This window comes from Cryptomeria japonica, chromosome 5 (genome assembly GCF_030272615.1).
Source record: "Cryptomeria japonica chromosome 5, Sugi_1.0, whole genome shotgun sequence".
Lineage (NCBI taxonomy): Eukaryota > Viridiplantae > Streptophyta > Pinopsida > Cupressales > Cupressaceae > Cryptomeria > Cryptomeria japonica.
This window is the reverse complement of record NC_081409.1, coordinates 917,752,645-917,769,051: the sequence shown is the minus strand read 5'-3', so window position 1 is coordinate 917,769,051 and position 16,407 is coordinate 917,752,645. Positions and strand designations below refer to the sequence as shown.

At 36.3% G+C, this 16,407-nt stretch overlaps 1 protein-coding gene across 1 annotated transcript in view; it reads right to left on the bottom strand.

Annotated features, from left to right (window-relative positions):
- LOC131066242 (NADH dehydrogenase [ubiquinone] iron-sulfur protein 4, mitochondrial) overlaps positions 1–2,915 on the bottom strand; it is a 62,776-nt gene extending 59,861 nt beyond the window's left edge. The window contains exon 1 of the mRNA XM_058000953.2: positions 2,638–2,915. Coding sequence (XP_057856936.1) covers positions 2,638–2,805 — 168 coding nt within the window. The 5' untranslated portion in view covers positions 2,806–2,915. The remainder of the gene's footprint in view (positions 1–2,637) is intronic.
- Positions 2,916–16,407: the final 13,492 nt, after the last annotated feature.

The window sequence follows — 16,407 nt, the reverse complement described above, 5'->3', positions numbered from 1 at the left end:
TCTCTGAGTTGCTCTATTGACAATTGCCTTGAGGGTATGGGCGAATGGGAGATGGCATGCTTTGAGTTGCAACCATTGAACTTCCATGAATTTGTTAGTGATCTACTTTATGTTCCTCCCTGTGCCTTAGAATGTCCCCTGAGTACCATACCATTTGGGTCTCTATTTTAGACAACCAGAAGGTGTTGTCATTTATGCATTAAGATTTGTTGATTTTCATTCCAAATTTATAAAATCTTCTTGTAAGACAAAAGCTCTTACTAGGCTTGTGCTCATACATGAGGCAAAAAGACAGAGGTAGTTATTTCATTAGCGTCTAAGGTTGTTAATTTAGATCTCAACAAAATAAATTTACTCTTGTTCATGATGGGTTACAACCAGATTCAAACATGTTTCATCATCATGTTTCCTCTGGGGTAAAGGCAGCAAAGGGATGCACAAGAAACTCTTTGAAATAACTCTAACGTGGCAAACACCGAGATAAAGCCACATGTCTAGCTCTTACATACTTGTAAAATAGAAACAACACTGAAACCATTCTCAAAGACAAAGAAAAAGGGGTTGAAGGGAAGACACTTGTGATTTCTTCCCTCAATCTTCTACGAAGAAAATGAAAGGAATCAATCTTATATTGGTGGCCCCAAGTTTCATCAAACTTGGGTCTATTCATGACAACAAAATAGAAGTCTAAATAAAGTCCAACTACATGTTCCAACGATGCCCACCCAAATTAGATTTCCTAATAGAAAATCATGTGTCGCACTCCCCCAACTGTCGAAGAGGCTGCACAATTGGTTAAATTAGGCATGTGTATCAACTTTGTCTTCATGTGCCTATCTAACCAATATGCCAGTCTCAACTTCGCACAAGACCAAGACCAAGAACAGGAAATGTCATTTGCAATTGACCAACAAAGTAGCCTCACCTCTCTCAGTCAGGATAGGTAAATAGAGGAACGCAAAAATGGTATGCCATGAGCTACTCATTAAATTCCATAAATAATATAACTAGGAAAATTGCATTGGAATGGGGACAAAAGAACCAAAACAACACAAAGCTAGGGAGCCAAAGTATGGAGATGAGTTACATGAAACATAGATAATGTGTAGTTGATAAAGCCATAAGAATTGTGGGCTGATGATAGTGTAATGTGAATCACCTATGTAGTTTGCACTGAACTATGAATCTGTCCCATACGTTACTTGGATCAGTTTCCATTTCAGTTATGCATGTGACAAGATAACTATATTTTTAAATGTGTTAAAATTTATATTATTCATTTGATCCCTATCATGACTTAATTGCCAAAATTCCAAACATTTTAGTCAAAAATGAAAAGCGGAATTGACATGGATAGCCTGATTTGACTTCCATGACTTTCAGAAAAGCAGCACATTATTCTTTAAAAAGGGTTTTGATACATGTCATTTGAGTGCCTTCCAACACTTTTAGAGCCAAGGACTATTCCCTTTGGGAATCAAGAAATGATAGAATTTGGAAAATAAACATATACAAGAAGTTATCAAAAACTTTGAAAACCTAAAACATTAAAAATGCATGTCCAAAGCAACACCTAATCCAGCATATACAGAAAATTATGTATTTAAATTTCCATCTTTCACTATGCGTAAATGTGTTCAGACAATTTTGATCTAAAGTTATGGTTCACCCGTTAGAACATGGTGCGTTGGATGGCAATGTAATGGCAGCAACCAGGGTTCAAACTCCCACTGGGGAAGTGACTTGAGAGCTCTGTGCCCCTGCTGAATACTGTGTTCATGGGTTTGAACTGCAATTATGTTAGGGCTAGAGACCCTCATTTGTGTCTTTACCAACTGGGCTGGTATATGCTCAGGTTTGCCATCCAAGAAATAATCATTAGTGTTCAATTTTTAATGCCTGATGTGTGAATGAATCTGTCTCTCCCCTAACCCGCAGTAGACAAGTGGACAAAAAGTCATATTACATCTCATCACCGAGACTCACCCTTAGGACATGGCAACTTTCACATGAACGTATCCATCGGATCTTGTTAATTTACACATTGCATATCATGATGTTTACATGTATCACAAAGGGATAGACAGCAAGTTGAGGAGTGATGCTGGTTTAAAAGCAATGTGAAAAAAGAAGAAAAGGCTGGAATGTCAAAGTAAAGGCATTAAGGATTGGCCCCAGATGAGAAAGAAAGATATACTATATCTAGGTCAAGCACTGCAGCTCGGATAATTAAATGTGGCCGCAAAAGCGGGATGAAAAATGAGTGTTATTCTGAAAGAGTGTCTAGAGAATAAGAGGAGATGGTGGTAATTTTTTAAAACTGTAGGGTCGTATTCAAAGTCCTGCGATAGGTATTTTCTTAACATATCTTAGAAAGTGAACTCCCCGTGCAACTCGTAAAAATAAGAAATGTCAATCTTTTTAAACACGCGCAAATAAAATAAATATCAGAAAAGCACTCCATAGAAAAGGGCATATTTCAGAAGTCCTGAATAACGCATTCCTTGAATTATGCCCTATGCTCAGCCTTAAACAGAAAACACCTTGGCTAGCATACATACATTGTGCATACACATTAAAACACTTGCACGATATAAAAGCAATTGGAAGAATTCAATGGAAAGAGTAGGATTGTACCCTGCGACTCAAATGCTCATGAGGAATTCCTGCAACTTCACCGATTTCCCCGGGCTTAACCTCTGCGGTGACCAGCGCATCGCTGGCAAACCGTCTTGTTATCCATGAAGGATTTGCAGATCTCATCGATGCAAACCGCCATAACCTTCTCTGAATGATGCCAGCCATTGTTTCCTCTTTCTTACAAAGTGGAAATCAAGGGAACAATTTATTAGGGATCGTTTCTAAAACTTGGTTCCTACGGCCGATCGTCATATACTAAAGGAACCTGATACGCATTTAAAAGCGAGTCTAACTTCTTGTGTATTTATATTATAAGAATAATAAAATAAAAATATAATATACATTGAATATTTTTACCTCTGTAAGTTTTTTTATTGAACCAATTTGAAGCAATTTTGTAATGAGTGATGGTTTTTTTTAAGATATTTATGAACTAGTAATTGCACTTTGGTGTGCAATGGGTACATTAAAGAGGTGTGAAAGGTCAATCAAGAATTTTTATTTTTTTAGTTGAGTGAAAATATTTGTACAGTACATGAGGTTAAGTGGTGGTCTATTTAGCAAATGATGTTGTTTGTACAATAAAGGCCTCTCAATGGAAAAGTTATAACTACATATCAACTATGCATCTTTCCAGATATGACCAAAAAAACCTTTGAATTAGGAAAATAATTAGGCTCCATTTGCAGAGAGGGAGAAAGAGGGAGAGATATAGATAGAAAGAATGAAATATAGAGATAGAGGGGGGATAAGGAGATAAATATAGGGGATATTGATAAAGATGAAGATAGATATAGAGATGAAGTTATAGATGGAGAAAGAGGAGATGGATATGGAGAGATAAAAAGAGAGACATTGGTCCCTTGGTTCGCCATTTATTGATTTGAAACCATCCAATTTAGAGAGATAGATAGAAATGAGAGAGGGAGAGATATATAAAGAGGGGGTTGGGGGGAGAGAGAGAGACAGGGAGATGAAAAGAGAGAAGGAAAGATAGATAGAGATAAAGATGGTGAAATAGAGTGATATAGAGACAGAGATATAAGGATATAAGAGTGAGGGGGGAATAGAGTGAGAGATAGGTAGAGAGGGTAGAGAGATAAAATGGAAGAGAGAAGGGGAGAGAGGGGGGGAGAGATGGGAGATAGCTCAATTTATATAGAGATAGAAGGATATAGAGAGAGGGAAAGAGATATAGAGAGATAAAGAAGGCTAGGGAAAGAGATAAAGAGATTAGGGGAGATGGGTGTAGAGAGAGATATGGATAGAAAGAGATAAAGAGATGAGTATGACTGAGGTAGAGAGATAAATATATAGAGTAGAAGAAACAAAGAGAGGGATGGAGTGAATGAAAAGTAGAAAGGGAAGAAAAAGGGGGAGGGAGGGAGGGAGAGATCTCTCAATAGATATATAGAGTTAGGGAAAGGTCGAAAGAGAGATATAGAGATGGAGAGATGTGGATAGAAAGAGATAAAGAGAGTGGGAGAAATATAGATAGAGATAGAGACATGGAGATGTAGGGCAAGAAATATAGAGTGAATAAGATAGAGGTAGAGATATTATGATATAAATGGAAAGTGGGGAGAGAAACAAGGATATAGAGATAGAGAAGCAAAGAGTGAGAGAGAAAGAAGGTGACATAGTCAAGTAATAGCGACAGGTATAGAGAGAGATGGAGAGAGATGGAGAGGGGGAAGATAAATAGATGAGAGGGAGAAGATAAAGTGATAGAGATAGGGAGGGAGAAACAAGAAATGTGTGTATATGAGAGAGATTTGAAGTAGAGAGATAAAAAAGGGGTGATAGGGAGAGGAGGGATAAGAATCTCTTTGCTCCACAAGTATAGACTCCAAATCAACTATGCATACCTTTGAGTCAAAAGATAACCAAAATAGTAGAGAGAGAGGGGCGGGGAGGTGTGGTGGGTTGTATATAGAGAGAGATATAGAGATAGAATGAATAAGACGAAGATAGATATAGATAATGAGTTAGAGTGAATAAGAAACATATATATGTACACACACAAACAATATCTATACATTTTATTATTTAATTATGTATCTATTCTATAGATTAAATCCATACTATAATTATATTAATTATTATATGATTAACCCCTCTCTCTAATTAATTTTTCTAACTTTAAATATAGATTAATCTAACATAGTAACATAATTTAATATACATTAGATTAGGTTAAGTAATCTATATTATATTATATAAAACAAACAGATATAATTATAATATAAGTCATGTATAATATAAATATATAACTAAATGATAAATAATAAAATATATAATATATAATATTAAAGTATATCCATGATTACTACTACACTCACAATATAATAAATAAAATAAATTTACATAATAACCCATAATTAATTATTAATTAAACACAAAATATATTATATATTTAATATTATGTACATTTTCATAAAATACTTCAAATATTGGCTCGTTAATGGGTTGGTCGGGGTTAATCCTTCCCAGTGTAACAAGAATAGTGAAATCTCCATGAAGCTAGATGCGGGATGGATCAAATAAATTTCAACAGTGCTTCTAGAGGTAATCCAGGCGTATTGGGAGCTAGATGCATTGCGAGGATTGATAAAGGTGTAGTGTTGCCAAAGGGGGCACAAAAATTGAATGATGGCACCAACAACGAAGCGGAGGCTCAAGCGACGCTTCTTGTTGTTTCTCTGGCAAATAGGTTGGCAGTCTCTAGACTTCATTTAGAAGGTGACTCAAGAATAGTGGTCGATGTCATCGCTAAAGGCAAAGCACACTATTGAAAAATATATAAATTTATTTTAATAATAGTACAAAATGTAGATACCTAAAAATGTCTCATTGATCGTGTATTGATTATTCGTCCAATTAATTAAATAATTCTCTAATTATTTAATTAAGCTAACTAATCTTATTCTTCTAAATTCATATTTCTTCATAATCTTACTAATTATTTCAATTTCAATTCTATTATCGTTTAATTATTTAAACCATTTTCTAATGTTAATTAAATATTTATTTATTTAATTAATTATGAATTTAATCTTTCAATTTAAATAATCTTTATTAATTTAAATAAATTCATTCTCAATTTCTATTTCTAATCAATTAAGCATTAACCCTCTTCTAAATATTAATTAAATATTTATTATTTAATTAATTGTAATTTAATCCTTTAATTTAAATAATCTTTATTATTTAAATAAATTCAATTTTTAAATAATTAACTAATGATCCAAATTCAAATTCAAATTGTAATTTCATTAATTCTTCTAAATTCATTAATTCTCCAAATTCATATTCTTTCAATTTCTTCCAATTTCAAATACATGTCCATGATTTCAAAAATCAAATTGAAAATCAAAGTCAAGTTCTAAATATATTCAAATAACAAATTGAATTTAAAATAAATTCAATAATTGAATTAAATCTCATGCAAATATTAAATTGAAAATCAAAGTCAAAGTGCAAGCACATGCTAAATTAATCAATTCAATTAATTGATTAATTAAATCAATTATCTTTCCAACCTCTATTTCTATCTTTCACTTTGCTTTTTTCCCAAAAAAACATTCAATCAGTCTCTTCAGTTAACTTTTCAATCTATTTAATAATCATTTCTTTAATTCTCTCCAATCATTATTTTTCTATCTTTCAATTAGCTTTTTCTAAATAAAGCTTTCTTTGTCATCAATTAATTCTCCTCCAATCATTCTTTTTCATCTTTCAATCAACTTTTTTCTTAATTAGTTAACTCAATTATCTATTCAATCTATTTTGTTCCACCTCCAAATCAGCAGTCCAACTATCAATCAACATGTGAGCTCACCTGAGTTCCACCTCTTGATCAATTTGTTCCACCTCTCAATCAATCCTCTCCAAAAATCTATAAATTCAGCATTCAATCTCCATTTTCAACAATCATGAACTTCGAATATTTGTGTCACTTGCAGGTTGTCAGCGCGATATCTGAGAGTCATCATACCACAAAGAAGAGAAGAACAATGGAAGCCATATGCGATCATGGAATAGAGAGTTTTAATTGAATATTTTATATTCCTATTACTTTGTTTTGCATTATTTCATTGGTTTATTTAGGATTCTTTGGTTATATAGGGATTCCTGTTTCCCTTTTATTTTTTATTGAATAATGATGATTTTAAGCATATACACAAAAACTTAATAAAATTCAAGATTTTAAAATTAATTTTTTTTAGAGAGAGGGAAACAAAGAGGCGGACTATCTTTCCAACCCGAGGTGCGAATTTAATGATCAGGAAGTGAGATGGTGGGATGAAAAACGAGGAGAGCAAGGTTTAGAAGGCCTAGTCGAAGATGATTTCATCGGGTGTGGTGGAAGAACATGCAAGGTGGTGAATAGTTGTCAACCTCATTAAAATTGACAGGTTTTGGAGAGCATGTCGCATCAAGCAAGGGTAATTATGGAAGGACAAAGAGGACGACGTCATTTCCCCCTTTCACTTGCTACATGGCAAAATCCAAGTACCTAGTTCAGAGTTGACATGTGTGGATATTAATGTTAAGGTAAGGTGGTAGCATGCATATCACAACACTCGATGAATAATTTATGAGGATGTAAGATTATTTATCTCTCAAAAACACTGAGAGGAGATCAAACAGTGTCATTGGTATGTTTTTCCTGCAAAAACGTCGTGCAAAGTTTTAACGAAGTTGAAGCGAACACATGACAAATGAAACTTGGAGGGCGAAAATAAGAGAGTTAGACTATGTGAATGGAAGGAGTTTGTGGTGGAATTTGGTGGTGTGGTGGTGACAATGGAAGCAAATTCCTCCCTTGGCAAAACAAAATAATAGTTGGCATTTATGGGGAAGAGTTTAGAGCACAGAATGTGAAATGTCTTCAAGATTGAAGACCAAAAGTTCTTCTAGATGGTGGATGTCTTGTTGGGAAGAGAATTCACACTCCATAGGAGGTTAGGATAAGGAAGTTTGATGGGGTAGGGTTAGTTAAACCCAAAGTTATATGGTAAGTTAGGCTAGAAAGGGGTTAGGTTAAGTGGTTTAGGATTAGGAGTCATGTGACAATTTGAATTTAAAAAATTAAATTAATTAATAAGGGATAACTAAATAAAATAAATTAATTGAATTTGTTTATTTAATTAGGAAAATGGAAGAAATGAATTATGATAGGAAGAATTAAGTAAAATTGAACTATATAAATAAATTTTTCAATTTATTTATAAGTAGAAGAATTAAAGGCTTACTAATTAAATAATTCATATTTAATTAAATCTCTCCAGGCCAATTTTTAGTGTATACATTTTGCCCCTCTTTGAAGCAATGTGTTTGTGACACATTGATTCAAAGAAAAATTCGCTGGATGCCTCAAACGCTAATAATAATTTTGATTTTTACCCCAGATCTCGATCGTCGCTTAATAGTGCGTGTATGCCCCCTCAGGAGATGAATTAGATTTTATTTTATTTTTTAGGATTTTTTTTTAGGATTTTTGAAATTTTTTAAGGATTTTAACTGATCCATCTCTCGATAAAATGAAGAAGTGGTGTTGTTGATTGATTAGATTTAAGCAAGTGGAAAGTAAATCCCACTTAATTACCCCCCCCCCTCTCCTCTTATGCATTAAAAGGGGTTAAAAGTGAAAAAGTGAATCATTTGATTTGTTATTTGTGCATTGTAAGTGAGGAAGTGAGCTTGGAGATCAAAATGGTGATCCCGTATCATACTCACAGATTTGAGAAAGTTTGGCGATGTAATTGGCTAGCAGCGTATGGACCTCCGATACGTACCTCGAAAATCCTATTGTTGTTAAAAAAATTAAACTTTTTGCATGTTTTGGTTGATTTTTTTTTTTAAGGGCAAGCACTTTTGACTGGAGCTACGAACCAGTGAGATCACATGGGAGGACCTCATCTCCATGTCATGAGCCAAGGCATCCTCGATGAAGCACTTGTATGGCTTGAGAGCACCAATCGTCATTTCCATTGGCCAACGAACAGAGACAAACCATCGATCGAGCCACTGATAGTGAGAGCCGACATCAAACTTTATCCTACATCTATGCTAGGCCGTCCTCGCAATGCTCACTACTAGATTGGTCTATCAGCACTAGCGGAGCGGAGCAGATGTTTTTCCAGGATGGGGGACCTATGGACAGCCACAGTCAACGAGGGGTAGGATAAACCTCCACCTCACCGTACCACTTAGCTTGGACGACACGGTGTGAGGCTCGGGGGTTTCGACCCCGAGACCTCCACCCGGAGGTGCGTAGCCTACAACCGCTGCAATATGGGGACAACCCCATGTTTTGGTTGATTTTTAGCGTGGGTTTAGTCATTTTAACACATGCGAACCCTAATTTAGTGCATAGGTTAATTATTTTAGCACATGGATTTTAGGGCACTGTTTTAGTGCATTGATAGATTTGGCGCATTGGCTAAAAAATTTAGCGCATAGAATAAGTTATCTAACGCATAGCCTGATTTGGCGCATTGATTGCACAGAGTAGCGCATCCAATGGATAAAATGGTGCATAGATATTTTTAGCGCATTTACTCCAAAATGATAGAAATTTGATTTTTCTCCTCATTTTTGAGATTTTTCGATCGTGTCAACTTTTGTCTTGTTGATCTTTGATAGAATAGATGATGATTGACCTCATGATGAATGAGATTCAATGATAGGTATTCAACGAGATTTGATTGAAATCTCACATGAGCTTATTAGATTGATAGATAAGTTGATTGATTGAATGAATGCTGACACTGTAATATGTCATGGTTATAGGAGAACTTAGGAGTTCTTTAGTCTTGGGAGTGATACTCGAAGACTTAGCGATTGATTCCTCATCTGGTATAGGCGGATTTGGATATTATAGCGAGATGTGGCCTATCATCTTTGCTAGAGATGCCCCAATATAGGATAAAAAAAGGTTTACTAACTGCATTGGTTGAGAGGTGGCACAACAACCACAACACTTTCCACTTGGCGACCAGTGAGATGACAGTCACTCCAAAGGATGTCTACCAGATTCTGAGGATTCTTGTGAGTGGGGATCTAGTTATGTATGATTGCACGGAGCAAAGAGGTATCGATGCACGTAAGAGGATATTCGATGATGATGAGATCTGTGGTTATGAGATCCCATGGCAAGATATGTTGGACCTGTATGAGCCATTTTCATCTATGTTGGTTGGGTTTGTTGGAGGTTTCCTATGTCCCGACCGTAGGTCGAAGGGACTGATTGACTGGGGTCAAGTACTCGAGAGCATGATCACTGAGGGAGTCTGATATGCATGGGGCTCATGTATGCTAGCTCATTTCTATCATGATATTCATCAGGTGGTTTATCTCAGACCTACTAGCAAATTAGGTGGAGTTATATTGTTACACATTTGGGCATGGGAGCATATAGTTGTCACCTACCCATTGGCAGACAGAGACCGACCTATTGGGAGACCTTACGTCTATGGTTATATAGGTGTTGTTGGCCAACGAAAGCTGGGAAAATTAGAGTATTGATGACGAGTCTTGGATGATCTAGATACAATCATATGGCAACCTTACTTGGACCGCAAGCCATGGCCAGAGGATGCCATTGAGATTTCGTATGAGTTCACTTCCAAATATCTGATTGGGTGGACACCCTTCATCATTAAGAGATTTATACATACGAGGGTGTTCAGATAGTATGGTTGAGTACATGGAGTCCCACGTGGAGCTACCTTATATTCTTAGAGATAACAGGATGTTTCAGAGTGGGGTCCGACCATATCCTATTAGATAACTTGTCTAGACTACTTTGGATTGGCAGCATAGACATGGGATTATGCATCAAATGTTATTGATGGAGGAATGAATGTGGACTACTCACACTATTTTGTGATGTATGCAATACCGAGGATTTCTTGTCCAGATAAGTCGATGCCTTCTTTTGATGACAATGACAGACCATAGTTGAGGGCATCGAGACAAACAAGGGATGAAGATGATGAGGGAGAGGGTGGAGATAGTTGATATTTTCACTATTGCCAAAAAATAGTTAAAAGTTGCTTAAAGTTTGATAGATTGGTATTATAGAAGATCAAGACTGATTCAACCCCCTTCTTAGTCCTATCATGGATTTAACAAAATCAACAAGAAATCTATCCAATCTAATATCAATATTATCTTCCCCCAACCTCTTGTTCGACCAAGTAAACCAACCCACTTTGGGCTTAATATTAGCAAGATAATTTCATTAAATTTTGTCCCCAATAACCAAATATCATTACTATGCATTAATTTGAAGTTTTTAAGGTAATCCAGTAGCTTCAATCTATCACAAGCTAAGTTTGGTCGATGAATATTAAAGACTATAAAAGTATCACTTTATCTCATCATATTCCACCTCATAAAAATGCAGAATGATTTGGTGTCCACTTCCACTCCTATAAAAGTGTTTATGTTCCAGACCATTGTAAGACTGCTAGCAAACCCAATAGCATCCCTAACAATTACACCAAATTTCCAGAATCTTGGTATCAAATTGATAAGTTACTCTCCCTCCATCTTCATTTCCTGTAGCAAAATTAAATCGTGGTGTTGATCCTCACAATTGGAATAGTAACTGGGTTTCGAAACCTCAACTCAGGGATTGGACATCCTTACTAAGCAACTACCTCTCTTGTGAAAAATATTCATTTACTTTATCGACCAGGGTAATGAACTTGAAATGGGTTAGTATTGTATATGCACTAAGCTCAAGTTGAAGCCATTCTATCCTACTGTAGGAAAAGGAAATTTTCTAAAAGAAATATGCAGAAACATAATGACTTAACAATTTTTCAAAACTCACAATTGAGAGAAACCTAAACAACTACTACTAATGACAATGTGTTGGTTAGCGGACATGAACTACTATGTCTGCAATAACAGACACAGGAACTATTTATAATGGCTGCAGGAATAGTCGAATACCAAAACAACAACTATAACAAAATGGAAATTAACTAGCAAATGCATGGGAACTACTCACCAAGTGGACCCCCTTGAGTGAGTATATCCAAAACTCAGATAACAATTGATGAGGTTAGAATACCATCATCTTATTTTTTTCAAGTTAATTTCAGCATACATAAATTTGGAAACCAAAATATTGCTAACTCAATGGTTACACTGTCTACCCTCGTGAGGAGGTAGAGACCTTTATTTATAATAAAAACTTATAACAAACTTCCAACTGATCAGCCCACGTCCCAAAGGAACAGGTGAGAAGGACTTATTACATCAAAAGAAGAAGTCAGTGCATAAATGTAGAACAAGCAATTGTCCTACTACCGAGAAAATATAGTGCAACCTCATTTCCTGGATTTATGCTTTATCAGAAACAATCATGAATGCTCCACTTAATCGCTCTGCTAAAGAAGCGGTCAATTGGTTATGAGCTCCTTCAACGCTCCTCCACTTTGACTAGGTCTGCATCCATCGACATGATGATGTGTCTCTTTAACCGCCAGCTTAGTCATCCTCTCATCTTGGTTGTCCCTGCATCATGGTGTTAATGTGCACAAAAGTATGTGTATCCATTGATGCCAACATAAGATAAATTAAACCATATTTTAAGATTAATTCATATAATTTGCATAGTTTGATTGTATAAAGATCATCAGACAACAACCTTAGGTCTAGGATAAATCAGATCCAATAATACTAAAAAGACATCAACCGGGGGAGTTCTATGACCTAAACATTGTCCAAACATATGACCAAAACGAGAGTGTTTATGACAAATCTAACAAAATGGAGCCATTATTTTGTCTCATCATCACCCCCAACCTAGCTTCTTATTGGTCCTCCGGCAACAGGAAAGTTCCTAATTCTAGCGTTCACTCTGAAATCCCTGGGGGTAACCTATCCATTGCTTCATGTAGCCAAGCTCCAATAGAGTCCCTTCATCTTTTCCAATCATGTCCACCCAGAGCGCTTTGTTGCTTCATCATAAGATGGATCATTCTCCCTGCATCCCATCAATGGCCATAGAAGAATGGGTGGCTAAAAACTAAGGGGAAACTAGTGTCTTCCTTTTGATCTGCCCAAATGTATATATTTGGGTGTCTGTCTTAGTGCTACATGATAATTTGGGTGCTCGTCTTAGTCTTCAATTCATCACGTAGACTATTCTAGCACTGCACTAAATATCCAATTGCCACCTATCCCTCAACCGCAGCCATCTACTCATAATCATTGAATGCTTCTTCCCTCAGGGGCAGAATGTTAGTCCCATAATCTAATTGACACGAAATTTTCTGCCAATCATAATAAAGTCTTCTTGGATTCCTGGATTCATCTCTCAATGCTAGTGGAAGGTCAAGTTCCTCCTTCTTGTGTACCCTATATTGCTCTCCCCTAGTAATTTCATTTTTAAACCATGACATGAGAGCTCTTAGTTGAATATCTCCAATGTAGAGCAGGGGATTCCAGTCAGTATCATTAGGGACAACATAATTATGTAGATAGAACTCACAAAGTAGATTTTGATGGTTGCAGGAGACGTTTGATAAACATGGAAAACTCCTGAGGCATTTCTAAAGGACTTAAGTCCCTAACAAATCTCATCAATTGAAAACAAATATGCTACTCCTTCAAATACAGGGAGTAGACTTGAGGTGGTGTCCTGCACTGCATTAGTTGTGGTATCATAGTGACTACCGTATCCACTTTATTCTTTAGCTGATCAATTTCCTCATCTTTTTCTTCAATCACTTTCTTTTGTTGATCATTAATTTTCTGCATTTGTGCTTTCTCTAACTCCCATTCCTTGTAGAAGGCAAGAGCAACAGCATGACTAGTAAGAAAAGAGGGTGGACTATGAATTCTTGCTCTAGGTTTCAAATTCTCATCTCCACCTTCTATTTTAACAATTTGTTCTATGACAAAGGCCAAGTTGTCATCCAAGCTCACACCTTCCTGCGACTTCACAGGTGAGGAAGGTGGAATGACATCCTGGTTAGGACTGCTTGGTTTTCGCTCTGGGGAGTCAACGAGAATGTTGGCACTTGGCTTCTTTTTAAATACTTTTATTTTTAGGCTTCCTTCAGAGCTTGTGGCTTCTTCTCAAAGGCATTTCTCCAGTGGTTGAAGAAGGGTTTTCTGTTTCTAGCTCTTTAGGTATTTTTGTAGCTCCTGCGGTGGCTATAGGAGAACCTTCTTCAATAATTTTTCTTTTCTTTGTGACAAGAGAGGTTGGATCAATAATTTTTCCCTTCTCCTTCTTTTTCTATGTGTCACTTTGCTTCTCTTTACCTCTCTCCCTCTGCGCAGCAGCCCTATCTCTCATTGGGGTTTGTGACGGGATCCATGTCGAGGCTTTTGTTGGTTCCGACAAGGTTTCTTTCGGTGAGGGTTCCTCTGCTATAAGAGGATCTTGAACTAGTGACATTCTAGAGGATGAGGTCTTAGTGGGAGGGCTAGGTCCTCCCAAATTTAACCCCTCTTGAGATGGAGGCTACCCTGGTGGGCCCACATCATTCACTCTAAACCTTCTAACCCTTACAAATTCATCCCAGGTCATCTGGGAAAGAAAGATCTTTCTACCAATAATTTAATAAAACAATGGTGAGTAATGGAGTGAGGCCTATCTCTTTATGTCTGTGCTACACTGATGGAGAGAAGATTATACAGTATATTTGGAACATTCATTCTCCTTCCATGGCACAGATGACTCGAGAGCTTAAAATGGTGGGAAGGCAGGCATGGTTATCTCCCTTCACAAATCAAATACTTCATAATATACAATGCTACTTCTTTCCATTTGGGAGGAAGTGATTCTTGTCTGGTCCCCTGCTTATCTATTACCAAAGGTGGGTCACCTAGTTAGGTGAATTATGCCCTCGCACTTCGCGTGTCTTTTGTTTTGGGGTATTTCTCTCTGTCAGCTGGCAACCCCATTTGCTTTACAATCTGCTCCTCTATTGCGATAACTCTCAACCTTTCACTAGAGTTTCCCCCACCAGAAAATGTATGAGTGAATTCTCTTGCAATATCCTCATTGTACTCAGTTAACTTAGGAAAATAACCTAACTAGCCATTGTTGCGGAATTCAAGTTCGCAAACTTGATCTTGCAGAAGGACATCGTGCACTATAGATTCATGGTGAATCGGCGGACCACCCATTGCCTCGTTGGTATTCACAACACACCATTGTAAAAATATGCTAAATTTTGACTAAAACTCTGCAAATTCTCAAAAGAAAATATACCCCATTTGCAAATAACCCTGCTACAACTCCAAAATAACTCAAGGAAAGCAAGGAAACGATGACGACAGGAGGTATAGCAGAGCACAAAATGTCACATCAAGCTGTAATGATTTTAAATTTGAACTTTTATTTGAGATGACATAAGAATAATTCCATAGGAATAACTCACTATTGTACTCCCCCCCCCCAACCTAACGCTTAACATGTGTCCACACATGTGAAGGGTGACTACTAGCACAACTATGCAAATATCATTATGATACAAAATATGGTTTAATAAATGCATGCAACAAAAATAAATACACATGAGCATACCTGTTATTGTGTCATAATGACAACACTTGGAGAAATCCATCATGAATAAAGTCTAACCACTATGTACAACAAGTGAGGTGGAGAAATGAATGGCAAAAGTGGAATGATACGGAAGAGTGATGGACGAGTACAAAAATGGTATATTTATTAGTGAAGAAGGGTACTTCCATGGGATATGGAAGCATTTATTATGAGCAAATGTGGCAAGAAATTAGGAAGAAGGTGGGACTATAAGTCCCCCTACTTTTGCTGCAAGAATCTCGACAACTTCTTGAGTTATGAATTGTTGTAGGAACTCTTCTTTGGAAAGAGGCTTATGATAGAGGCGCAATCGATGACCATTTACCAACAACTTGAATTTTATAGGATCAATAGTAGCCAATTGTACTACACCATTTGGGAATGTTTCAATTACTTCATAGGGCCCTAACCATCATGTCTGCAATTTCCCCAAATTATCCTTATACCTGGAGTCATACAGAAGGGCCCAGTCACCTGGTTTGAATGCTTTGTGTTTAATATATTTATCATGCCATTTTTGCGCTAATTTTGAATTGTTTCTCTATGCTATAGGACAAACTTCCTGATTTCATCTAAGGCATTAAGTTGCAGGAGTCTATCATGTTGAGTTGCAGAGAGAGTTAGTCATATCTAATTCGATGGTTGTTCGAAGTGTCTTATACTCAAACTCCACATGCATCATAGTCATTTTCCCATACACCATCTCAAAGGGTGTAAAGCCTGTAGTTGTCTTCCATGTAGTCCTATATGCCCAAAATGCTTCTAACAATCTACTAGACCAATCCTTGTGATGAAGGGCTACTGATTTGGTCAGTATAGACTCAATCTCTATGTTGGTGATTTCAGCTTATCCATTTGCCTGAGGATGGTAGGGGCTTGACTTCATATGCCTTATATTAAACTCATTGACCAAAGTTGTAATCAAAGTGGAAGTTGTAGACACCTATTTATGTCCACTTAATTAAATGAATTTTATTTGTTTAATTATCATTTATCCACCTATTAATTAAATTGAGTTTTAATTAATATCTCTCTTTTCTTCTATCCAGCCATTAATCAAATTCAACACTTGATTAATTCCCCTTTCTTCTATTAATTGAATAAATCATATTTATTTGATTAAATCCTCTTTTCATATTTAATTAAATTCATCTTCTAATATAAATAAATCAATATTTATT